The sequence below is a fragment of the Cyprinodon tularosa genome, unplaced genomic scaffold, assembly GCF_016077235.1.
Source record: "Cyprinodon tularosa strain WSP-4 unplaced genomic scaffold, ASM1607723v1 ctg203, whole genome shotgun sequence".
Classification (NCBI taxonomy): Eukaryota; Metazoa; Chordata; class Actinopteri; order Cyprinodontiformes; family Cyprinodontidae; genus Cyprinodon; species Cyprinodon tularosa.
This window is the reverse complement of record NW_024038748.1, coordinates 476,026-503,409: the sequence shown is the minus strand read 5'-3', so window position 1 is coordinate 503,409 and position 27,384 is coordinate 476,026. Positions and strand designations below refer to the sequence as shown.

At 38.2% G+C, this 27,384-nt stretch overlaps 1 protein-coding gene across 3 annotated transcripts; it reads left to right on the top strand.

Annotated features, from left to right (window-relative positions):
- The first annotated feature begins 156 nt into the window (after nt 1-156).
- Nucleotides 157-27,283, top strand: LOC119783353. Of its 3 annotated transcripts, none has more exons than XM_038284829.1 (10): nt 157-336; nt 7,146-7,311; nt 11,149-11,255; nt 11,361-11,455; nt 15,083-15,302; nt 16,087-16,202; nt 19,600-19,714; nt 21,941-22,142; nt 22,769-23,095; nt 26,105-27,283. In XM_038284829.1, the coding sequence occupies exons 2-10, from the start codon at nt 7,178-7,180 to the stop codon at nt 26,247-26,249; spliced, it is 1,461 nt and encodes a 486-aa protein (XP_038140757.1). In that variant the 5' UTR covers nt 157-336; nt 7,146-7,177; the 3' UTR covers nt 26,250-27,283. The 3 variants fall into 3 exon arrangements, with proteins under 3 accessions (XP_038140757.1, XP_038140760.1, XP_038140758.1); XM_038284832.1 differs by lacking the exon at nt 157-336 and adding an exon at nt 470-488; XM_038284830.1 differs by lacking the exon at nt 157-336 and adding an exon at nt 1,210-1,364.
- The last annotated feature ends 101 nt before the right edge of the window (nt 27,284-27,384 follow it).

The following is a 27,384-nucleotide window of genomic DNA, read 5'->3' as shown; positions in this document are numbered from 1 at the left end:
ACCAGCAGTGGGTTCTCATACCACAGTTTATGTTGAACACACATAAATGCGCACTTCCTGCCCCTCTTCAGCGTTCATAGGCTTTCAGCAGTGAGGAGGTTTCCTTTTTCTTTTCTTTTTTTTTTGTGCAATGCACTTTAACTGTTATTGATGGCAGGAACTAGGCGCTGCTGCTTATCTCCTTCCTGTTTGCTTTCACAAAGACACCGTGCTCGCCACAATTTCTTCATTCAAGTGTTCTGTCCATCTGGATTTAACTGCGTTTTACAGTTTTGAAGCTGAATATCATTTCTGGTTTTGAAGAAAGTTTAACATCAACAATTTTCTGTGAGGATGGTGAGTTTGGCTGTAACTATTTACTTATATATATATATATAAAACATTTTAAATAAAATGTATTCACAAATGTATTCTCTGCTAACCCTCAAGCTCCCAGGCCTCTGGTAGAGGACCCGAGCTTGAGGATGACACATACCACCCCATGAGGGGTGAGAAAACTGTTTTTATATATATATATATATATATATATATATATATATATATATATATATATATATATATATATATATATATATATATATATATATATATATATATATATATATATATAATATACATACATATATATGCTTGTTACTATTTTAAAAAAGAAAGTGTTTTTCTTGGCACTCTTAGTCGATTAAAATCTGTTTAAACAAAAGATGTTTTGTTCTTAATAGGAAAACCAACATGATAGCAATATATGGTTTTATAACATGCTAATGTAAAGAGTCCTTTGTACCGAGATACAAGCATTACAGTAGAGGCATTATTTTTTTACCCTAATTGGGTTGAACTTGGTTCCATTTACATCTAATGTCATTATTTATTTTGCATGGCACCATCTTCTAACTTCTAGTAGGAAATTACTTTTACTTGAACTTCACCATTTAATCTACTGGAAAGGGGAGGTTTCTTTTCTTAGTTTTTTTTTCACAATTTGTTTCTTAGATTTTCCAATTTTAGATGTTTCTCACATTAGACCTGTTGCACAGGTCCGATCATTGATGATGTGTGAATTTTATTACACCTTAATATTAGCTGTCTGTTGCGTGTCAGAACTGATGTTTTCCCCAGTAGTTTATCTAACTAAGACAGTTCCTCTGTCCGCATACACAGTTATAATCTTCATTCTGCACGTGGCAAATATTTGGGAACGGAGTGAGAGCGGCGTCCTTCAGCTAAGAACAAAGTATAATATTTTGATAAGACTGGAGCCATGGATGTCTCCTCATCTTCAAACATTCACAATATAAAGATTTGATTATGTGGCAGATTGAAGTATAAAATACTTCTCTCCCTGTTTGTCATGAGCACTTCCCTTGGTAAGTGCTGCCTTCTGTAACTATAAGCAACTTCTCTGATCTGAGTAAGATTACAATTTCTGTCAGAACCTCTTGTCATTTCTCATTGTTATTTAATACATATATGTTATGAATTGTTATTTAAAGAGTTATCAGAGTGATTTCTTTTCAGGAAAAAGAACCGGAGAGAGAAAGCTTCTAGGTCTTTAATAGACCCAATATATTAATTCAACAATGAATTTTCAGTTTTTAAAACATCTAAACGGTCCTGTGCCTCTTTATCTGAACAGGTCTTTGCATCCATGCACCACTGGTAAAAGTCCTAAGACATTTACTCCAGAAGATCTAAGTTGTTGATCTTTACATCTCTCTTAAAAGGTCTTATTTTTAATCTGCAGTTAAATTGCCTCCAACAGCCCAGTTTAGGCCTGGTTTCTTTTTTTTTCTTTTTTTTGCTGATCAAATTGCTAATATTTTCAGCTTTGTATTTTATGGTGTATTGCATTTTAACTATTTCATTTTAAATCTTCAATTTCAGCTTTTATTTCCAACTAGGTGCCTTGTTAGTAAGTATGTGAACAAATATTTAAATACATAAATGAATGAAAAGAGTTTAAGAGCTAGAATTTTTATTTATCATTTAGGTGTGTCAAAAAACATAATAACAAATCTATAAAAACAAATCTAACAAAAAGCAAATCTATAAAAACCTTAAAGACCAAAAACCTAAAGTCCAGATTGAGAGCAGGCATGAAAAACACGGATTAGACTACAGAGTAAAGAAGAAAACCATTAAGATGTTTATGCTGTTTACTGCCTTCGTAGTAAAACTTAGAACAAAGTAATTTTTTTCATTTTCACAAAAAGACTTCAATTTTTGTTTGGAAACCAAACTAAAATTCAGGTATATTTTTTTATTATATAGTTTTAGATCTTTCTAAATAAAAGCTGATATCATATGTACACTTAGAACAAGTTTTTTTTTTTTTTTTTAAATAAACTGTGCACCTTTGAAATATTGTCTCTTATATCTTATAATTTCCTGACACTCATTCACAGCCTTATTGTTATTTCATGATCTAGTTGTTGATGGTTATCTTTCAATCCTTATCTTTTCTTGCTTGTTCTTAATCAAAGTATGTTTCCCGGAGGCTTGAAATTGTGTAAGATATTCTGTCTGTTTTATTTTTTTATTTATTCAAATTATCAAAGACCAAAAGCAGGTATTCTTAACTTAATCAAATGTTCTATTTTTAAAAATCTGATTTTCGCTGTTCCTCTTCTTGCAGCAGAAAAAACTGCAAGGGGTTCAGATTCTGTACTTCAAAATGCCCTGCTGTGAATGTTTGCAGGTTTGGTTTAGCATGCATGCATGCTATTTCATTTGGGTGGAGAAAACAGACGTCCTTTTTTGGTTTGTTTTTTTGTGGTCATGGTGTCTCTTTCTATTACACTCGGTCAAATATGCACGCCTTCTGCACTAGGTTGAACCCATATTCAGCTACAAGCCCTTTGCGTTCAGTCTTTAGCAGCTTTGAATATTGTAGCCAAAAAAAAATTAAATAAAATGTATTCACAAATGTATTCTCTGCTAATTTCTCTGAACTCAGAATTATGTCTGCAGTGCTAGTTGGTCAGTTGGACTCAATTGATGTCCTGTGGACAGATACTGAAGCAAAAATGTTGGTGGTGTTGATGTTAATATCAAGAATTTTAAAAAACTAAAAATTTCCATCTGAAATGACTGCACAGGGAGGAGGGAGAAAGCGACATTATTTCTAGGTAGTCAGGAAAAACATTATTGGTATCAGTCGAGTTGTAAAATATCTACATACCGGATATAGAATTTGAATATTGTGCATCTTAAAAGAAATGACTCTCTTATCTGCTGGTTCTGGCGCCTGTGAGCAAACAGCAGAAACAACTTTAATTCAATTCACTTCCTCTCACTTCAGAAAATAATAATCCAGATGAAAAATTAAAGCTGTAGTGATTCATGTTCCTGTTGTTTCTTCAGGGAGTTACGGGCGATGTTATTAGTTGTAGCCTGAAAGGATCTCGGGATGCTCAGAGTTTTCCATAATGTCAACAGGTGGGCAGTAACTAGTTACTATCAGGTTCTGAGGTATTTTGAAGAGGATCCAAATGCAGAGACAGTTGCAGACAGTTCTTTTTCACTAGGTTGAACCCATATTCAGCTACAAGCTCTTTGCGTTCAGTCTTTAGCAGCTTTGAATATTGTAGCCAAAAACATTTTAAATAAAATTTATTCACAAATGTATTCTCTGCTAATTTCTCTGAACTCAGAATTATGTCAGAATTATGTCTGCAGTGCTAGTTGGTCACTTGGACTCAATTGATGTCCTGTGGACAGATACTGAAGCAAAAATGTTGGTGGTGTTGATGTTAATTTCAAGAATTTTAAAAAATAAAAAATTTTTTTTAGCAGAAATGCCATCCGAAATGACTGCACAGGGAGAAAGGGAGAAAGCGGCATATTGTTTCTAGGTAGTCAGGAAAAACATTGGTATCAGTTGAGTTGTAAAATATCTACATACCAGATATTATCCAGAATTTGAATATTGTGCATCTTAAAAGAAATGACTCTCTTATCTGCTGGTTCTGGCGCCTGTGAGCAAACAGCAGAAACAACTTTAATTCAATTCACTTCCTCTCACTTCAGAAAATAATAATCCAGATGAAAAATTAAAGCTGTAGTGACTCATGTTCCTGTTTTTTCTTCAGGAAGTTGCTGACAATTTTATTAACCTTGTAACCTGAAAGGAAACGAAATGAGCTTTCGTCTTTTTAATTCAGTTTCGTTTGTAGGCTCCATTAGTCAACTTATTGTAGAGTGGTTCGAGTTAAGTTCTGTGGCCGTACACATGGGTGTGACCAGCGCACTCTCATAAACTCGGCTACTTGTCTCTGCTGGCATTGACACATCAGTAAGAGACCATTGGTGACTGTTGCTGAATTGATCTCAAAAGACCAGCCATAGGTAGTCTATACTTTAAAACCCATTAAACTCTCCAACCAAGAAACAGAAACTAAAACTTACGTTTAGTAAAACAAAAATGGTCAAAATGGAGTCTGATTGGCAATGGAACAATTCGGGAGTGAATGGTGGGTTATTTTTTAGGGGAGATTAAATCTGCACTGAAAATGAAAGGGGCCCAGCAGTTGGCCCATTTTGGGGGGGGTTCCATTTGCCTCAAATGTCTATACCAGAGGTCACGGATTAGCAGACCGCGGTACGGATCCGGACCCACCTGCTGGCTAATTCGAAGCCAGCCTGATTTAAAACATTTATAAATTACAGTGTCTAACCCCGAAACCCCAGATCCTCTTTCTACGCTCCGCGTTCCTCCGCTCCAGACCTCCTGCGCAAAGCAAAGCCTAGCTTCCGCTGTTCCTCCCGTGTTGCTCCGCTCCGACTTCCTCGGAGCTATTAAATTCAGAAGCAAAACATGCAGAAATGAACGCTTAATTTAATATGACAAATTGAAAAAATCCCCATCATCATTCAGCCAGCATTTTTTTTTAGTTTCTGCCCAATTTTCGTTTTGTTGTGGATTTTTGTAACAGAGATTAGGATCATACGTGGCTTTTATGAACTATGTTTGTTCTCTGCTTCCAAACTCAGCATCTCTTCATCCTTGGCTGAGATGAGAGGTTTCTTTTGAAGTTGTGAGAGGCGCCCTTGGTCGTTTTGACTGGATTCGATTAAACTTTTAAGCCTCTTAGTATAAAATAAATATTTTGACCGAGATGAGAAATCTGCATCCTGGTATGTTGAAGGACCAATAGTTTGCATCCAATCATTTAAACAAACGGTCTTAGTTTTGGGGAATATATAAGCTCACGAATGAGCCTGGAATGGCTTAATAATGGCTTAGTCTCCATTCAAACCCAGGTTTAAAGCCTTGCAGGGCAGCCTAAAGCCTACTGCTCTCATTAAGACATAAAAAAAAAAGGAAAAAATAACAAACGGTCAGTTCAGATGTTTTCTAAAATATGTGAATCAGGAAATTGTCTGTATACCAAACTGAACGATTGTTGTACTTTACTTCATAAAACACTTTAGATTTTTAAATGAAAAAATGCTCTATATTGACCCCTGGTCTATACTGTCCCAATTCTCCAGATATTCATACTTGTAATCCGCACAATTGAACCTTAAATGCACGTCATCCATGTGCACACTTCTAAGAGGGGCTTAGGGTTTAATGTGAGTATCAGGATTTGGCCAATGTAGCTCCTGAATTGGGAAACACCCAACAGGACATGTGAACAGTTTCTTTCATTTCTTTGTCATACATTTTTTCAGGATCTATATATTTTATAAATATGCATTTTGGGCAGGACTTTTTCTGCCAATCCTCCTGGATTTTTATATTCAGTAGAGGGGGTTATGCACCCAGTGCAAGAGGCAGGGGTGAAGGCAGAGGCATCAAGTAACAATTTACAATACTTTGTTGCCTTACTTAAGTAGAAATTTTGGCTAGTTATACTCTACTGGAGTAATTACTTTTACCCCTAAAATTTTTTTTTGCAATTATCTCTACTTTCTACTGCTTATTTCGTAGTTTTTTATCTTCTTTTTTTTTTTTTTTTTAGCTTCTTTTCGTTTTAGCTTTTTGGTGTGTAGAAAAAAATTAAAATAATTTGTTTGATCCAGACATACATTCCTTTGTAGATGGACTTGGTACTTCACCAACTTGTTGTTCACTACATACCAAAATAAGTAGTTTTTCTAGATATTAAGTTCAATTTGACATGTTTGCCATTAGTTATGAAACTAAGAAAAATTAAGTCTAAGGAACCTATCATCCAGAGTTGCAGATCAACGTTCCCTTAATAAGCTTGAGCAGTAAAGTACCTTTCCTTTATTTTTCTTCCTGCATTACCAGTACTTTTGCTTTCATACATTAAGTAGTTTTGAAAATGGTACTTTTACATTTTTACTTCAGTAAAAAGCTTAAGTTGATGCTCAAACTTGTACCAAAGTGGTTTTAAACAGTAGGAATTCAACTTCTTTTTGAGTAATAAACATTAATACTATTGACGCCTCTGGTTATGAGAAAAGCAGGGCGAATATTCCAGGAAGGAGCCACATTCTCTATGTACGGAAATGACCCAAATCACCTCAGAGCAATGCTTTGAATCTGCTCAGGAAACAACAGACCTTTTTTCTTATCTATTATCTTTTTTGGCCTTGAGGCTACTGAACCATGATGACTGACCAGTAAATTCGGACAATGCACTTATTAGGCCCTTTTAAAACAGTAACATGTTGCTTTTCATTTCTTTGCCTTATTGTCTGTACTTTCCTGATGGAGCGCAAAAGTGAAAGGTCCTTTAGGAATAAACACTTCCCATAATCTGGATCTAATGCCGCTTTCAACTTCTCTGCCTCAAATAAAAACACTTATAGATTAAAAGGACACTAAACTTGGAAGATGGACATTAAACATCAAAGATATTGATCAGGAAAATTGTATATGACAAAATTTTCAAGTAATTGTCTTCATTTAAATAAAAAAAACAGTTTTTGTCAAATATACAATTTTTCTAGTTCCTCTCCCATTTTGTATCAGTATGTGCTAAATATAGCTTTTTATTCTTTAGTTTCTGTGTGTTTCATAAGATGTGCTGTAGTGTTAATCCACATCGGTAAAGATTCTGTAATGAAAACTGCAGCGTGGTTTTCCAGCCCTCCCTTGCATGTTATCCAGCAAGCTGGCAGAAGAAGGCCTGGGTTTTGCACTTTGAGCTAAAATATTACTTTCTCCGCCACAGACTGGTGTCCTGAAGATCAATTTGAATGACTGATGATGAAAGGTCTGAAAACCTCTGCAATGGGTCCCCATCAGCCACAGCCACCAGCACCACTACGAAAAATAAAACAACTGTTGGTCATCGGTCTTCTCATCCTGTTGATTGTTCTGTTCAGAGGGACATATAGGTGGGTGGAATCCTTCTCTAATCTTAGCTGGATCTAAGTTCAGCAAATTGAAAACATAGTAAGGATGAAAAAGCCAGTTTTTGCACTGGACATAACTTTAAGGTTATCAAATGTTCCTCTGTAGAAGTGGTGAATGGACTGTCCTTATATAGCACCTTTTTGTATAAAGCCACACATTCAGAAACACGTTTACAATATAAAGATGGTTAATGCTGGTGGTGCTCAGTATGTGTTTTATATGTACTGTACTCTTAACACTACACACTAAGAGGTATAACATTGTGGCCCCCTCTTCATTGTTGCTTAGCTTTATTCTGTTCAGTTCTTGTAAGGTCCATATAGATTATTTCAACAGCTTAATGACTGGACTCTGACTGCCACTGCAGCATTTTTATGGTTTAGTTTATGGCAGCTGTGTTTATGTACAGCTGAGAGGCAAAGCCTATAGATAAGCTCAGGGGAAGGGCAACTTTGACCTCGGAGGCCCCCTGGGAGGGGCACTTTAGATAATATCATATCACCATGACTGCTCTTGACAAACTCAGTAAGTGTTTTCATCCCTGCTTTTATTTTCACAGATTTTCAAACCCTTGCCATTAATGTTTTTGTTTTCTGTGCCCTATGTGCATTAAAAAAAGTATATTATTTGCAATAAATGCACAATATTTTTCTATTTAGATCATGGCTGAATCAACATATGCAGGATCTCCAGGTTGTGTAGCAGCTAAACAAGCCATCACATCACAACTCTACACTCAGCTGATTTCATTTGTTCGCACTATTAATTTTTGGTTTTAATCCATACAATATGCTACACATAGCTAGCAACCATGTTTACTTTTGGTCTCATTGGGCCTCATGGAAAAAACATTTTAATATTCTTGTTAGGGATGTTCTGATCTAATATTTATATTGGATATCAGTCTGATATTAGGCAGCATCTAAAATCTCTGATATTATAATGCTAATAGAAATGCTCTGCTTTGTTAAAGGTTTCTGTCACTCAGTGCTTAATTTTACAGCGGTCATTTGTTTTATACCTTTTGTTGATGACTTTTGTTCCCTGTTTTAGTAATATTACTTGATCAAGCTTTTCTAACATTCTACAGTAAAAAATAAGCAATAAAAGCTGGTATGGTTCATGCTAATATCGTTTTGGGACAATATTAGTTTGAGCCAATTCTCAAAACTGCAATATCGGTATCGTATCGGAAATTAAACCATTTAATTGCAAAACCCCCAATTCTTAAGTGCGTACTATTAGATTCAACAATCGTTCTTAACTTCAGAAAAATGCTCGTAAAGGACCCTCATTAAGGCGATGCAGTCCACCTGTGCCTAAGAATGCGTGTGTTCACAAAGGTCTGTTTATTTAAGACAGAACTGTAGAGAACAGCTTCGGCATCTAAGGCAAGAACCTCTGCAGGAGGAGACCAAAGGTTAGTGACCTGTTCTATCTGGCAGAGGATGATAGAGAATGTGTGAGTCACTAACCTGGTCTTTAAGGTCAGTCCATCCCCAGAGGATGAGGTTCGTTCCAGCCTGTCATCTGCTTACAAGACGCTGCAAGTGCCACCCAGAGAGTCCCAGACAATGAAGTCCTGGAGGTCGGAGAACAGGCAGGAGATCAGAACCGAGCAGAAGAAGGAAGGCAGAATAATCCAGAGGGTGAAGCCAAAGCCGCTGTTGAGGTGGTGCTCAGGAGCTAGGGTCGGGAGATCAGAGACCCAAAGAGGTACAGAAGAGGAATCCAGTGTCAGGTATTAGTTCCAGGTTCAGTACACCGGCAGAATCCAGCACGGTCCGTGGACAGGTCAGGCAAACAAATCTGGAAGTAGCAGTAAGTATGACCCGGGGCACATGAAAAATGGGGTGACCCGTCATAGAACGGGGAAGATGGAGGGGGATGGCCATCCGGTTCACCACCTTAGCAATAGGGAATGGCCAGATTAACCGAGGTGCCAGCTTCCAGCTTTCCACCCTCAAAGGCAGGTCCTTGGTGGAGAGCCAAACGTTCTGACCCTCCGGCAGTTAGCACCCTTGATTTGGCCCTCCCATGCACTACAGCTAGCCCTACTCCAGTCTCGCTGGCACCGCATAGAACCAACAGAACCTTGGAATCTTTCTCTGGGATATTGAACACGGGTGGCTGAAAACCCAAAACAACATGAAACAGAGAGAGCCCATTGGTCCTAGAAGGAGCAGAATTCAGTGCATATTCAAACCATGGCAGTTGCCTGGACCATGGTCAAGAAGGTATTTGTAGAAGACGTAATAAGCCGGATGGGGGTCTTCTCGATGTTTTGGCCTGGTTGCAGAAGAACCAAGCTGCTACAAACTCCTGTACATCTGTAAACAGAGAATGCCACTTGAATTATGGCCAACAATAAATATACCAATAGTCTTAGTCGTAATACCAGGATGACAAAACAAGCGGGGACCTGTGACAGAACTCTAAAACACTTTGTATTAAAATGTCAGGAACAATCAGACAATCCTTAGGGCATGCTTCCGAGGTTTCGTGATTACAGAGAGCCCCTCTTACCTCCTTTTCAAAGTCAACCATAGTGACGGCACACCTCACAGACTAAAACATACTCCTCTGCAATGCCGGAACTCCCCTCGTCCATCTCAAACACTTTGGACAGTGCATCAGGTTTTACTTTCTTAGTCCAATGGTTTTAAGACAGAGAGAAATTAAAGCTTACAAAGAAGAGTGTCCACCTCCCCTGTCTGTGGTTAAATCGCTCAGCAGTCTTCAGGTATTCCAGGTTGTTATGATCAGTCCATACCAAGAATGGGACCTTGGACCCCTCCAACCAATTTATCTATTATTCCAGGGCTAGCTTTACTGCTAGCAGTTTCTTAACAACCACAACATAGTTCCTTTCTGCACTCATAGGTCCCTTACACTGACAAAAGTGTAACATGTAACTGTTCATTCAAACTAATGCTTTTCAGTCTGAACTAGATAAAATTATTGATTTGATTGTGTAACTCATTCTTTTTGGATTTTGTGACATCAAGTTTGATTTAACCTGAACTAAATACATGTAGAAAGGACCCAAAACAAAGTTTTTGATTTCTCTCAATATGTATATATTTATTCATGGCCTGCAGGTATTTTTTTTGTTTTGTTTAAGTCAAATGTGAACTGTGCCTTGCATGCAGTCAGAGCACGTGATCAAGTCCAAGTCCAAGACCATGACAGAGTGGTTCATTGGCGCAGTGGCTAGCACTGCTGCTGTGCAGCAAGAAGATTGCGTATTTGTAACGTCAAATGATATCTAAAAAATCTAATTTGGTTATATTTAAATTAACTGGTTTCTATACAAACATTAATTCTTTTTAATTTAGTTAAAAGTAACTACATTAGGTTGTTTCAATTTCAATATATTAGTTTAATTCATTAACTGAAATGTTAGCCTGTTCGTTCTAACAGAACTTGATCTTAGCTTAGATCAGGGCGTGAAGGGGCCCAGCTACCTGACTGTAGTGTTTGATCAATTCTCTGTAGAAATTAGAAAACCTCAAGAATCGCAGTAATTGCTTTCTGTCCTTGGGAACAGGTTAGTCTTTAACTGTGCTCCCCATAGTCCACATATGTCAAAGTCAAGGCTCGCGGGCCTGGCGTGCACAGAATACCGGGATTTAACCCATCCCCTTGGGGAGCAGTGGGCTGCCATTGTGCGGCGCCCGGGGAGCAGTGTGGGGTTAAGGGACTTGCTCAAAGAGTCAAAGTGCAGGCTGCGGGGATCAACCTGGGTATTACTGCTGGTTGTGAAGTAACATGGATACAATTAATTTTACTCAATTATTTTGCCTTGTGATTTTCAGGTCACTTACCCACGTCGCGATTTTCAACTTCTACAGAGGAACACCTCAAAAATGGGCCTCCTCTGTAAACTCTTCTTTTTTCAGGATAGGAATTAAAAAACACTCAGGTAGGCTACTGATTATTCATAATTTATTAATGAATTGATTGCCTTTTAATCTAGCAACCAAAAGTTTGCAGTTTACAAGAGATTTTCATCTGATTTCTCATGCAGCTCCACAGAAAGATGAAGCCTCATTTATTGCTGTAAAAATGACAAAGACATTGTTGATATCAGCTTATCTAGAACACCGTTCAAATCAAAAAGAGGTGAGCAAAATAGTTTTATACCCTTTTATTATCAGTAATGTTGTGCAGTTATGATCTATTCCGTGGATATCACCGTTCAAAATGTATGGTATGTTTGTGAACCAAAGTTTATCTTTAATAATTATAAGGTCAAATTAACTTTTAACTAATTTACAGTAATTTTAAGGTGTTCAAACCAATTCATAAAGCATATCCAAGAGGTAAATTAAATATTATTTGGTAAAATAATGTTTCATTAAAAGATTTGTTAAATCAGAAACTAATCTTAGCTTCGCCTCCTCTGTTCCTGTTTGGCTGTGACACAATCCTGGAGAGACATATCAGCTGTGCTTCTGCCATCAACAATCTTGTTTATAGATGTTGGAGATCGGCCTGTTTTCCAGTGTAGTCCTGTTTCTCTGACTCTGACTGGCTGGATGTGCTCTCTTCAGCCTTTGACATGAGAGTTGGCTCGGAGCACGTCTGCCTGGATGTGTGTTTCCTGGACAGTTGAATTTTGTATCTCTGCTTCTGTCTCCTTGAACCCCAGTCGGCCTCAGCAGATGGCCGCTCACACTGAGTCTGGTTCTGCTGGAGGTTTCTTCCTGTTAAAAGGGAGTTTTTCCTCTCCACTGTTGCTACAAGCATGTTTAGTGTGAGGGATTGCATTTGAGTCAATGAGTCAATACAATCAACTTGTTTTCCTTAGATAGAAAACTTTGAATCACTCTGACTGTATGATCTGGTGAATTGTAAAATGCCTTGATATTACATGTGATATGAATTGGCACCATAGAAATAAACTGAATTGAATTACTAACCTTCAATTAATTGATAATAAATCTTTTTTGATTGAGCTAGTAGTTTGGCGACATGTGGGGACTACTCTTAAAGGACTCTTTGGTCATATTTTGTACATCAAATACGATTAGCATATAAAGAAACAAATGTAAAATATATTAGTGTTTAAACCCTTGTTCAATAAAGTTTGTTTTAGCTTTATAAGACAAAAGCTAAAAAAATGTCAGCAGGGTGTACCATGCCATTCAACTTCTTAACTTGTTTTACACAACAATAAACACATGAAATGATAAAAAATCATCAAAAAGGAGTAGCTGAAAACTTTTAACTGTTGCTGATCTCATTTAGAAAAAAAAAGGCTCAGTTGTCTTTAGTACAGGGGTCACCAACCTTTTTAAGGCTGAGGGCCACTTCCAGGGTAATGAGTCACAGGAAGGGCTACCAATACTGACCCATGCACAGCAAGGGTCAGTGTTCACCTAAACTTCATTATACATTATAAACATTTTTATTGTTTCCTTTACGTTCTAATTTTATTTTAGACATTGTCATTTTGAAAGGATCTATAAATTATTAAAAAATGAGAGAAACAGAATAGAATAAAATTTCAAACTTAGCCCACTGGTGAATTGTTATTTTCTTAGAAGTCTGAGGGCACCCCATGTGGTCTATGAGGGGCACCACGTTGGTGACCCCTGCTCTAGTATTTGGCAGCTTAGCATGGCAGGCCCACAGCAAGGAAACCCCCCTTTATACCTGATGTTCCATGCCTCCATTCTCTTTATGCATCTGAAATTTCTCTGTAACACAGACAGAAATGTGGCAAAAAGTCTTCGTTTTTTTTTTTTTTTTCAGTTTGGTTCTAAAGTTAGCCATGATGGCCTCTTTATTGATACGACCCTCAGGAAAGTATCACTGCTACAAGGCAAAGCGACAGGGTTCCTTTGAGTTGATTATTTTCCTCTCAAGCAATGTGGAGGGCAGGGTCACATGTCCTTGTAAAAGGCTGGTTATACTCCCCTCAGCAGTGTGTCACAGCGAGCTTGTTGCAGATATTTTTGATTTATGCCCAATATTGAAGCGTGGTCTGCGCTATGTTATTCCACGGCAAAATGAAAGAGAGACAGTCATAAACTAGCAGTGGGTCTAGATATAGCCGAGGCGGTGAGGAAGTGGGGGCAAGTTTGTGCGTCAACGGAGAGACATGAGGGGAAAAAAGAACAGGGATCCAGGTGGAAAAATGGCGGTCTCACAAGTAAGGTAAGGTACCAACCAGGAAATACGCATAGTGTAGAGTGGATGTTGATTTGATCAATCAGAGGCCTCCTGTCTGCGGCACTGTCTACGGTCACCTACAATTTTGGAGAGGTGCAGCAGAGTGTCTGCAGAAGGGGTAGGGGCACATTTGCATTCACTGCGACACAAAAGCAGGCAACCTGGTTTCTGAATATAAATGAGCCTTAAGAGTGTAGTAGGAAGTGTCTGGGAGTGAGGGGAGTCCAACAGGAGAGCAAAAATGCATCAATCTAGGCCAAAGTTTATAGTTAATATCAGCATGGACATTGGTCCCTAATGTTGAAAATTCATATAATGGTTTATGGCTCAACACAAGAGTCAAGGGATTCACTAATCGGGTACTATAAGCTGACATTCCAAGGGGGAGTCAGGACCACTTAAGCTATTGTAGGTGAACAACTTCTTTCTCTCCATCTTAAAATGTAGAGAAGAAAAGCGGATCTAAGAAATAGGATTGTAGACAACTTCAGAAACACTTGGCCAATGCTAAGGTTATGCAAGCAGCATTGATATAGCATAACTTTAAAAGAAAATGTTGCATAACAAGTCTTGACTAGTAACCTAAAAACTAGCACCAGTATTCTTGGAATTAGAGAGTGTCACAGTGGTAGACACGGAATGCATGTCTAAATTAGTAAATGTAAATCAATAAACATGAATAATGTATGATTTGCAGTTCTCCTTTGTTGCCAACTCCCACATACACGTGACATGAAATGTTTATCTGTGAGAATATAGTGACAACTCTGCAACCATTCAAATCACAAATTCGCAATTATGGATCTACAAGATAATACATTGCTTACCCAATGGTGGGACCTAAATGTGTTTCTCAGGCACCTTTAAAAGAGAAGAGGAAGAAGAAAAACACAGAACCATCAAAGTTTTGAAAACAAAATTTAATTGAAGATTTAAAATTCAATCGATGGTGATGTTTTCATAGTCATTCCAAAAAAGTTAAAACATTTTTGAAGATGTTTCGCTTCCCATCCAGGAACTTTTTTTAATTCAAAATGTCAGGAATAGCATTGCGTTCGAGGCTATATAAATTGGCCCAGCAAGACCTTGTTTTTTGTTTAGAAAACATGCAAAGTGAAACGGACGAACGGGTCCACCGCTTGGAATGGGGGTCGTTTGGCTTCTTTTGTTAGCCTGCAAAGCCAAATACCTGTCTATGTCTCTGAAAGGGGGTCGTTAAAGGGAATTGTTGGCCTGGCTGAATAGGCGAGGTCTTTTTTTCCCTGTAAAGGGGTTGGGGTTTTTAAAAGCTCAAATCTGATGTTTTTTTCTTCCTCTTCTTCTTATTCAATGCTAGTTGGTAAACAGTTTTCAGGGGCATTACTGCCACCAACTGGCCGGCAGTATAAGAGCTTCATCAGGGGCTTTAGATTTGTAGTCATCCATTTGTGATTTGTACCAGTATTCTAAACAAAAAAAAATGTTTTAACCTCTTTTTGCTTTTTCTGTGTGTCAATTCCATATGATCAAAAATTGTGATACAATAAAAATTAAATGTGACCTTGTCAGTAACTCTTTAATCTCTTTAATCAGATCCGGGTTATAGCCATTGTGTGGCGAGAAGAGAAAGTCTCCTATCGTTGCATCTTTCACTGTCAGAACCAGCAGTGGTACATCTCGAAAGGTGCTCTCAACATCCATACAGACCACTTTGGGTTCTCATACGGAACAGCGGACATCATGTGTCCCATCCCCCCAGAGTGTGAAAATCCATCTCACATTTCTGTGGCTTCTGATGAGACGATATCTGAAGGTATAACAGGGTTTTTTTTGATCACTTTAACTAAATGGTATCATCCACATTTCCCTGGCTGGCAATACAGTAAAGCAGGGTTCTTCAACATTTTCCAGGCCAAGGACCCCCAAACTGATGGCGAGATGGAGCGGGGACCCCCTAATTAAATATATATATTGTATGAAATAGTCGTATATCAAACTTGTCCTATAGACACTCTATTACAGATGGAGTAATGAAACTAAAGTAACTTCTCCCTAAAATTCTTATTAAAGTATTTCAGATTCTGATTCCTGGTTGATGGGACAGGTGTTGTGAATGAAACGGTGCCCAGCTTGAAAGAGCTCCTGTGTGTCGCTGAATGTGTGCATTGATGACTGAAAGACATCTTCTGCCTCCATTTATCTATTTACTGCAGTCTGTTGAATTCATGTTCATGTGGATTTAAACACATTTCAATTAGTGGGAAATTGCAGGGGGGAATAAAAAAAAAGTCAAATCAACCAAAACGTTCAGGACCCCCATGCAGTACTTCTGTGGACCCCCTAGGGATTGCGGACCCCCTGTTGAAGACCTGTGCAGTAAAGTATAGAAGATATTAGGGAAATTGTTACAGGCTCAGGAAAAACATTTAAAAACAGCATGTTTTAGGTGTTCAGATTTATTATCCTTTAAAAATCATTATTCAGTTGTCGGAGAGCGTATTACTCCTGAAGATTTGTAGAGCATCAGATCAGCCATACAATAAAATATAAGAAGATACGATGTATTTTCAAGATCCCTATGTCTTCTTTTCTTTCAGATGAATATATGGAAGAATTTTTGGAAGTGAATAACAAAAAAGCACAGACTGAATCTTTTCCTTATGACTTCACAGTCTGTATTTCTACCATGTTTGATTTCACCAATGTGCTTCAGGTAAATCAAACTGTCTTTCTGGTAATAGTAATTGTTTTTGATACAATTCCAAATCACAGACTCCATGCAGACTGCCCAGTTCAACTCTCCTGACCCTCTTGGCATATATTTTTGAAAGTACTACAAATTTCTTTTTGCTTGCATAAAAGAAGTGTCCTTTTAAATTATGGAGCCCTTTAGTAATTATATTTAATTTTGTGTTTTACAATTTGTTTTTGATGCACCATTTGTTGGTAAACTTCATGCTCTTGTTTGTTTACCCAAACAAGACCATGTAACGAATGTGTGCTACAACTACGGAAGGTAGCAAGGCAGCAAAGCAAATCAGCATTTCTCCAGCAGGGGTGGAAAAAAAAAAAAAAAACAGATTCCAAGACGGTAAGATAAGATGTGGGTTGTGCTCGGAATACAATAGGAACACTGATGCTCACTGATGCGGCAGATAAAGAACCAGAAGGAGGCAATTTGATGGATTCACGATAAAGTAAAACAGAGAAAAGCAGTGTTTATGTCATCTGCTAATCATGCCAAAAATTGCTTTTTGGCTCAAAAAGAGTTAAGTAAACATAATGGACATTGGAAAAATATTTAATTAATTCAACATGAATTTTAGGTTTTCTTTTTTTTTTCATCCATAGTGTCATGATCGGTTCTCTAATGGAGACCCAAAGATGCAGAACACCACTGACGGACACAGGATGAAAAGTTTAACAAGTTTATTTGCACAAACCCACTGAATATGCAGAAGGCTGGTTCGGGCCTGGATTCTGGTTTCACCGGAGTCTGCGTGAGAGACAGCACAGTTAAGGACTGTTGACGGGGTTTGGTTTCCAATGAAGCACAGATAGTACCTTGAGGGTTCTTGAGGTTCTCTTTGGGTGAGTCACTGTTGGTTCTGGAGAAGGATTTAGTAGCAGAGTCCGTTAGCTGCTTCAGCGTCTCACGTCTAGTTTGAGCAGTCCTTGGCATTGGTTTCCCAGCTCTAGCCCAGAGCTGCTTGGAGGTTGTCTGAGGATCTTCAGGGTTTGGCTCTGAGGGTCGGCTCGGCAGGTTAGCTCTTCCAGAGCTTTCACGGAGGAAGCACGAGTTTCCTAGAGGCACAGAAACAGAAGTTAGAATCCAACTAGGGATTAGAGTCATGGAGATAATCACTGAGATCAAGGCTTTAGCGCTGACCAACTGGAACAACACTGCGGCGTTGAGGCAAGGTCTGAAGACAGCTTATGTAGTGGATCCTCTGATGATCTTGATGAGCTGCACCTGTGCAGGAGGCTCCCTCAGAGGATCCACGGCGGACTCTGCTGGAGAAAGATGGGATTTTCTCCAGCTCCAAACACATAGTATGTGAAGGTGCTCCTTTAAAACCTATTCTGCTATTACATAGCAAGGATTAAAATGCAATGCTTCAAAACATATGTTTGCTTTAATGTGTCAAATAAGATCTTTCTCGTTTGAGACACTGCTACCAAGTCCATTTTTAATATTGTCATTTTAACATCAGGGTCTAAGTCTTGACTGTCTTTATCTTCCCCAAACTTGCCAATGAAGGGATTGACGAAATCCACTCCCCATGTCTTCAAAGGACACAAAGAAGACATGACCCTTTCAGCCTGGGGAAGCTTTTTCTGAGTTGTCAAAAATTGCTATAAGTTCAGATAGGCTTTGTACTTGTACTCGTCATCTTATACACTTATGCAGGTCCAGGCCTCTAATGGTACTTGCCTGGAAGACCTCCTGAGGGAGGCGTCCAGGAGGCAACTAAGAAAGATGTCCGTGCCACCTCAGCTGACTCCTCTCAATGTGGTTTATTCCGAGCCTTTCACAGGTGTCTGAACTCCTAGTCCTGTCAATTGGGGAGTGCCAAGACATCCTGTTATGAAAGGTCATTGCAGTCGCTTTTTTTTTAAATCTTGTTCTTTAGATCATGGCCCAGATTTCATGACCAAAGGTGGAGGTAGGAATGTAAATCGAGAGCATTGGTTTTTTTGCTCAGGTCTCTCTTCACCGTAACAGAGTGGGCAATATGTGGTGTCTACATTATACCATACCGATCTGTCCATCAATCTCCTGCTCCAATGTCCCTTCACTTGGGAAATGAACCCCAAGATACATAAATGGTTTACAAAAAATGCTTTCCAACTTGTTCAAAGATTTTTTCCCATGTCCAAGTTTTTGCTTCTGGTACCTTGGAAGCTAACAACCTTCTGCCCAGTGGATACCTTTCTTTATAAACAAAGAAATCCGACAGGTTATTTTTTCACATTTATGTCTTCCATTGCACCTGACTTCCACAAGAATGCTCTCCAGTTTTTGTTTGACGGCATCAGTTACCTTTAGCCATCAATTTTCGCCAAGTGGCATGTCCTTTGGAGAAACTTAGCATGTGGTTTCATGTCCACCATAACTCTGGATGGGGATAAATCTCTCTTGGTGGTATGAGTTAAATTTTGTGTTTAACCAGATGTTCACCAATCATCTACAACCCATTCGTGGCACTGAAATAAGGGGGCATTCCTGAATTGTCTGTTGCAACTCTCTTTGGGTAATTCTTGATGAAAAGAAAGTCTAGCCTCCTTCCAATAGATGGAATCTAGAGCCCAGGGTGTGTGGTGGTTCATCCAACCATGTATAGTTTTGTTTTCCAACTCACAAGCCAACTGTAGGTCCTTTTAAACACTATGCTGATATTCTTTGTCTACTTTTATGGCCAGTTAAGTAGCACACACACCCACGGGCAACCTAGCTTACACTGGACCCAACATCGCCATATCTCCCTGTAGGTGGTGGTGGTTAGTTGCTGTGGAGGGGGCTCCAGTGGGAGCATGACTAAAAGGTAGAGTGTCCCACTAAAGGTTTGGCTGCAGGCCGTTACCCTGGTTTCCCTGCTCCTGATGAGGTTTACCACCCTCTGTGATTTTTAATGAACATGTTACCCTTTACCTGATCCCTTATCTGAGGCTTAATCATACCTGTTGGTCAGCAAACCAGGTGGCCAAGCTCTGGCCGGTCTTATCCTTACAGTCATCCATAGTCATTAATTTAGACGATAATATCATGGGCTTCAAAGTAACCGTTAGTAACACTTACCTTGCTGCAGGGAGGTCCGGGTTTAAAATTTGACTGCATGGATTTTGTCTGTTTCGTGGGTTCTCTTCACATTCTTCAGCTCTTTAGTCTAGTAACATGCCTTTTAGTTAATTGGTCTCTGTAAAATGCATCGTTTTTCTGTCCTTTGTGTTTCTCTGATGGATTATCCTCTGGCTCGAAGACAGAAAGGCCCCAAATCCTCTCCCCTAGTTTATTTGTTTGGTCTATTATACACAATTGCATGTCAAGTTAAGTTTTTATTTGCTCGTTTGGTTTTATTTGGTATTGAAAGAGTTGTGTTGTCTTGCAGCTGGTGCAGAGTTTCGAAATGCTTCAGTTACTTGGAGTGAACAAAGTTTTTGTCTACAAAACCAACTGCAGCGAAGAAACACAACGTGTTCTGGACTATTACTCAAGCAAAAAAGGTACAGTTGTATAGAGTTAAAGTAATGATCTGTGTCTTGAATGCCTGTCTGAATCCAACATGTTCATTATTCTTAAAACACCTTCATCTTAACAATATTTGTGGGTGGCTGCTTACAATCCATATCATGACTCTTGTGTTCTGAATTTTGCTAATTAAAAATTGTAACAAAAAAAGGTAAGTAATTCAGAAGTTAAACTATTGGCTCTGGCTGTTCTATGGCAATCCTCTGGCAGTCCTCTGGAGACTTGTTGTATTTCGTTTCTGAGTGTTAATTGTTGGCGGCATTTCTGCCTCCTAGTGTAAGGTTGGTCCGCCAAGACTGTTACTGTTGTTTTGAGAGAAATAATCATAAATAGGCTCTAGGTATGCACCTTGTCACTCCATCAATCCGGCTCTTTTCCTGAAAAGAGATCACTTGGGACAAACTCTTTAAATAACACTTCATAACTTATATGTATTAAATAACCAGGAGACATGACAACAGATTATGATAGAAATTGTAATCTTACGCAGATCAGAGAGATTGCTTAGAGTTTACAGAAGGCGGCTGCTCACCTCTGGGCTCACCTCTCAGGAAGTGGCCCCGATTAACAGTTAAAAAGGCAGTTTATACTTAATTCTGTACATTGCCACGAACAGAATGAAGATTATAACTGTGTATCCAGACAGAGGAACTGTCTTAGATAAACTATTGTGGAAAACATCAGTTCTGACAAGCAACAGGCAGCCAATTAGCCTGGGTGCCAGTCCGAACTTAGTCCCGCCCACAAGGTTTGAGTTCGGGGAAGTTCGGTCTGGCTCTGCTCCATAGTAGCGCGAGTATTAAAGCCCACTGTCAGGCGATCCAATCAAATTGTCAGGGCGGGCTTTATACGATGATGGACAGATGATCAAGAGTAACGTTATCAACCACGTGACCAAAGCGCGCTTGGGTGACAACAATAATGGCTGCCGCTGGAGAGTTTGGGTGAGTAGATTCTGCTATTAGGTCTGTTCTAGAAGATATCGACAGCAAATTAATTTTAAAAGAGGAACAGAGAAACGCGATCAAGTCTCATCTTCTTATTCTAGGCGTGAAACTGCACGCTTTGATTTTTGTGGACAACAACTATGCGTCGCTTAACATACGTCACGCACTCCGTTGCTCTTATTGGTTGTAGGTCTATCCAATTGAGTGCAGAGGCTTTTTTTTTCCTGGTTCGTTCAAAACACGCCCCATAATCACAGCTCTATGGAGCAGTATCAGACTCATATTCTGACTAGAATTGAGTTGGACTACGTCAGGCTAGCAGCCAATACCAAGGTGTAATTAACTCACACATCTTCAATGACAATTATCCTCAACATTGGGATTGATTCTATGGCTGATTCCCAACATGACAAGTTGTAGCTCCTAGCTTTTGTACATGATTGTACATGACGTTAATTTTCAGTAATATTGTCTACTTGTGCTGTAGCAGCAGAAGTTTTTTTTCTACATGAATGTGAGTATGAAGATGCTTTAAAAACACAGTTTATCCTGTAAACTGTGGATTGCAGGTTGGAATCCATTATTGCTACAATTGCTAGCCTGGCCAGCTAAAAAACGAGATGTTTAGTGACTGATTTCACATCCAGAACTAGAGCACAACTAACAGAGGCTGTGTCCAAATGTCCACCCTATTCACTATATAGGGCGCCAGAGTGTCCGAACGTCTAGTGGAGGAAAAAGTGGTGGACTCAAAATTTCCCACAATGCATCTTGTAGTGATCATCCATGGTCACTAGAAAAGAAGATATATCCTGAAATGCTTTGGGAGGAGAGCCCTCCACATAAAACCTTATGGGATTTGTTGTCACAGCAGCAGAAACAAAGATCAGGAGGCGAATTGCATGGATTGTTACCAATATCTGGTGGAAATGTCATGTCAGAAGCACCTCTATAAATGTATTTACTGAGAAAAATGGAGGTGTGTTCAATAATTACTTTACCCACTTTATAGAGGAAGCTTACCAAGTTAAACTTTTTCTCTGAGCTGTCAGGATGGGTTCCCTGGTTTTTGTGAAGCTTTTTGTTCTCTAATGGTCTTGAAGTTGTTTTTCTTTTTTTTTTTCTTTTTTTAAATGTAAGATGAGTATAAAAGCCATTTGAAGGCACTTGCATAAGACCTGGGTTAGGATAACAGTGAGTGTGTCTCATAGATTTTTAGGGTTAACCTGAAGCTTTACATCATTTTCTTCTCAGGCTTTGTGGAGGTGATTCCTTGGTCCATGTCCAGGTTTCTAAATGTTTCTCGAGGATGGCTGCCTGAGCATGGTCCTGGTGACCTCCACTATTTTGGTCAGATCCCTGCTCTCAACGACTGCCTCTTCAGGAACATGTACAAATCCAAATATTTGGCATTGCATGACATTGACGAGCTCATACTGCCACAGACGGTCAAAAGGTAGAAAACACTTTTCTGAACGGGGCCGTCTTTTACAGTTACCTTTTGCATCTCTGCTTCTGTCTCCTTGAACCCCAGTCGGCCTCAGCAGATGGCCGCTCGTATCGAGCCTGGTTCTGCTGGATCATTTAAATTGTATTTTTTGACTGTTTAATAGGAAAGGAATAAAATCCTGTTTAATTTCACACTTATTTATTTTCTTATATATTGTTTTCCTTCTCACCTGAATAAATAAGGGAGGTCTGTTTCCTCAAAAAAATTTGAAATTAACTTTGGTTTCTGCAAATTTTTGTATTGCCAAGCAAACATGAGATGAAGTAGAAAAGCACTCGGAGAGCACAGACCTCCGCCAAGTAGCTCATTTCCTCCAACACATTGTTACTTAATGCCTGTATTCAGTAATTCTGTAATCTTTCAAAACATTTTTGGATCCAGATTAATTAATTTGCTGCCAGTCACAATATGCACCTTATTTGAAATTTAATTAATTTAAAAACAGACAGACTGGGATGAAAACATAAGCACCTTGGTTGAGATAAGTGCCAAAGTGTTTTTTTGAAAGATTAAAGGATATTTTTTTTTTTTTTGCAGTTGTGTCACTGAAGACTTTTTTTCTCTCTCTACAGCTGGACGGAGCTACTGCCTCTGCTGGAGAAGAAGTACAGCCCGAATAAGTGTTACATGTTTGAAAATAACGTGTTCCCCAACAATGTCTCGCTACCGTCACCAAAGGCACAAAGCCTACCTAAAATGGACCACTGGAAAGGAGTTCCTGGAGTGAACATCCTGGCTCATCTGCACCAGGAGCCCATCACTAAAGAGATGCAATATATCAAATTTAAGATCATCGTAAACCCTCGAGATATTTATTCGGTATCGGTTCACGGCGTGCTGAAATCAGACCATGGCTGCAGCTGGGTGGACAGGAACATGGCACGGATGTACCACACAAGGTGAAGCCATGCTTTCAATTTAGACAGAATGTTTAACTCTTCCATCATTAATACAAACCAGATCCTTTATATCCATTATTTCTTTTATCACCTCTCCATTTGAATCATTACTACTACCCCAAAGTGTGCTTTAAGCATTAAAATCTCCTCAACAAATAACCATACCATTTATATTTTCATTCCATTCACCCATTTCCTCTAGACAAAGTTTTTTACAAGGGTTTTAGAAATTTAATATTTTAACAATTCCATTTTAATCAAAATTTCTACAGCTATCCATTCTAATTGTTTCCCTTTTCCTATAAATCTATATTGAATTCCCTGTTTTATAAAGATTATACATCCACCCCCATTTCCCCGTTCCCTGTCCCTTTGAACACTATCATATCCTTTTATCACAAAATCTAATTCTGTTTTAAGCCATGTTTCTTGCACACAAATAATATCGGGTTTATTTTTCTAATAATTCATGTAACCTTTAAACTCTTGTCCATTACTTATTAAGCTCCTAGCATTCCATTGAAGTAGAATCATATTCTCCCTCCCTGTGTTTTACCATCAGTCTTAAGCTTTTTGTTTATTAATTCCCAAGAAAGATCCTTTGCAGACAAGAATTTTTCTGCCCCATTTCACAATAATTTTTATTTTTTATTTTTATTTTTTTGTTTGTTTTACCTGGACAGTGCAGTTAATAACATAAGCCATGAAGAGAATTAACTTATACATCGTTATATCCAAACCTAACATAACACTTTGGTTTTGCTCTGGTAATGCACTCTGCTGATTCATCATTCTCTGATGGATATTTCTTTTTTCTTCCAGAACCTTCTTGGTTGCTTCTGTTTTTTGTGGTTTTATGATGTTGAATTTCTGCTGCTCATTTCCTTGCTTCACAACCTCCATCTGCAACATTATGCTGACCACCACAGTTACAACATTTTTGTCTGAACATCATCTTTGCATTCCTCATATTTACGGTCTCCTCCACATTTAGCACATCTTTGTTTCCCTTTACAAGCCGACGCTATATGACCATATCTCTGACACTTGTAGCAACGCAGCGGTGGGGGGGCATACAGCCTAACTGGAAAACTCATGAAACCTGTTCTTATTTTGTCTGGGAGCACATCTCCTTGAAATTCCAGAAGCACTGACAAACCTTCAACCTTTTGACCATCCACTGATCCTAACAGCCTTTTCAGTCTTTTAACTTTACCTCCCTGGATACCATGTTCAATTTTTTTGAAGATCTTCTTCAATCGGGATGCCAGTGATAACTCCACGAGATACCTTAGTGTCTCCGAACAGTTTCCTTTCACGAACAACTTTGTTACAAACATTATCAATTTGCAAAGCTTTATTTTTCTGATCTTCAGTTTTACATTGAATCAACATGTTTCCATCTCGCAGAATTTTCAACTTGCCTAATTTCTTCTTCAGTTCTCTGGAAACTGCAATAGGGCTTAAGATAATTTCCTCATCCTCCTTTCTGAATTTAAGTAATATTTTAAATTCATCTTTTTCCATTTTCCTTCGTACTGTTCTATTTTCCTCTTCTGAGCTGTCCTCCTCTAAACTTCTCTTCACATTAAGATTGTCATCTTTTTTCACACATCCTTTTCCTCTACCTCTGCCTACCGGAGTCCAGTGACCGACAGTAAGTCCATGTCCTCATCATCATCTACCTGTGATGTCATTCCGATCCAGTCACAGTTGAGTTTATGCCAACCACTAAATTCAATTTTTTAATTTTAAGTATTCGTCGCCAGCTAGATCTGCACCGACTGTCCAACAAACGCCTGCATCTCTCAAAACCAGGTAGCCGATTTGATCTAACACAATGACACATGAGGGTAACATATATGTTGGTTTGACCAAACCAAAAAACAAAGACATAGCTGACAATTAACTAAAGCAAACATTTAAACCAACTAAACCCAAGTCCCTCCATAGTGCAGCGCTACATGTTAGGGTTTAGCAAGCCAGTGACCAGATTTAAACCTTCTCAGCCTATTGCCACGCCTTTGCTTGTCAGGAAAGAGGCTCGTCTCTCACCATGGCAACAAACAAAAGAAAGAAATATTAACAAAAGAAAATACCTTCCATTGCTGGTATTTTCACACCTTAACAGCAGTGCAAGATAAACCAAATTACAAAATGAAAGAAAGAAATAAAAATAATACCACTTTGGGGCTCCAACCCCCACACCAATGCATTCAGATTTAAACATCTTTCTGTACCTTACGGTCCAGTAAAATATTATAGTACTCGTAGGTTAGCCTAGTTACTCAGATGTTGTTTGAGAACTGAACTTCTTTTTTCAGGCATTAACATACAAATACATCTTCAAGTTAGATGAGTCATTTTTGTTTTTAGGAAGTTTCTTCAGACTGCCCCAACGGTAAAAACTAGTATTTCTCATTCGTGTTATCAGTCAGAGATATTAAAAGGTTAGGATGTTCCCTTTCCTTATCAGGACAAACATTATCTTAAGGTGAGGCTATGAAAAGCTGCAAATGGCTTCTACTTATCTTACGCTTTATCAAGTCTGAGGACCCGAAAATAGTTTACACTGCATTCAGTCATTCACACACTGATGTTAGCAAGCTATGTTAGTAGGGGCAGCCAGCCTGGGGCAGACTGACTGAAGCATGATCAGCGCGGCCAGACTTCCTGACCACCAACAGCAAACCAAAGAGTTTCCTTCAGATATCTTGGTTTATATCCAGACACATCCTCAGTTTCTCAAAGTTGGGCTGAACTTGTGATAATCAATCAATCAGTCCATCGTATCTAAACTGCAGATATTGCAATATTCCATCTCTTTTAATTAAAGTTTAAAAAAATCGAATTTAAATTCTATTCAGAAGTGGGTGAGGTATTAAAATCAGTTAATGTTGTACAAACTGTATGTGGTAAACAAACAGTCTTTGACAGTTTCACTTAAAGTAACATTTTATTACTAGATTATATAAATTAACCATTGTGTTCTTCTTTCTTTTTGTGCAGAGATCAAATGCAACCCTTGCTGACTTCAGATAAGATGATCTATGATGGCAGATTGCTGAGCTACAGCGCCCCCCTCAGTCTGGCTGTTGATACTGCACTTCAAGAAAGTGGCCTTCTCTCTAAGGAGACCAAAAACTTGAACTAGGACCTTCTTGGTAACACGTCAGAGTGAAAACTTTTTTTGCAAGTTTTCTGGTACTTTTATGGTAGGATTTATTTCTGTTATAAGTTTTGTAAACTTTTACAAAAGTTTGCTTATGTGTTGCTAGAAAAGTATTTTTTAAGGATGCTTTAACATAAGAGAAATTATATATTTAATATTATAATATAATATTAATTAAAAAAAAATCTTGAGAAAATGTGAACTATAAAAAAGAATATTAAAAATAAAACATGTTTCGGTTAATAGTTTCGGTTGACTGGAACAGATCTGAATAGCAGAAAGAGTTGCACTGAAAGTGTAGAGACAGCTTACTGTATAATAATCTGACGACTGCTTAAAGTCCCCAGTTAAACTTAAAGTCCAAGTCAGTTTTATGGTAGCTGCTCAGGTTAGATTTCACTGGAGTGAAAAATGTTTACAGATCTTCCTAAATCAAAGGTTTATATTTTTAAAAAAAAATGTTTTTTTGCTCAAAAACAAGCAAGGTTTGTTTGAAATGCAGTTTTTATTATGCAGTTTAAAAAGATTTTGTTCAACAGGTGCCATTTTTTTATTTTTTATTTTTTATTTTTTTGTCTTTTTAAAAGGTTTCATCACCTAAGAGTCCATACATGTTCTTGCTTCTGACTCAGGGTTCTGGTTTCCCCAGTCTTTGCTTTTTTCTTGCAAGAAATGCCTCTATCTCAGCTCCCTAACTCCACACAACTAAATTATTAGATATATTATTGACTAGTTTTTGTAACTTTGATAATTACTATTAAACATGAAGTTAATCCATATCAGAAAATCAACAGATGCATAAATTAGATTTATTATTGTATAATGTTTTTGTTATTGTTTCCAGATATAGTCAGGGGAATGAAAGAATAAATTAATGTTTATAATCACATGTTTGAATTTAATGCTTATTAATTTTAAATATTGAGCTGTGGGAAAATAAATGATTGACTGATTGAATGTATAAATGAATCACGCACATGGATATAAATAAAAACAACTGAATTAATCAAAACAAATAAGAGCTGTATTGCTTTATTGTTGTTGCATTTCAATACATTTTCAATTAGCAAAAAGAACCTTTTACCTTCATTGTCTTTTCGAATTTTCTTTACAGTTC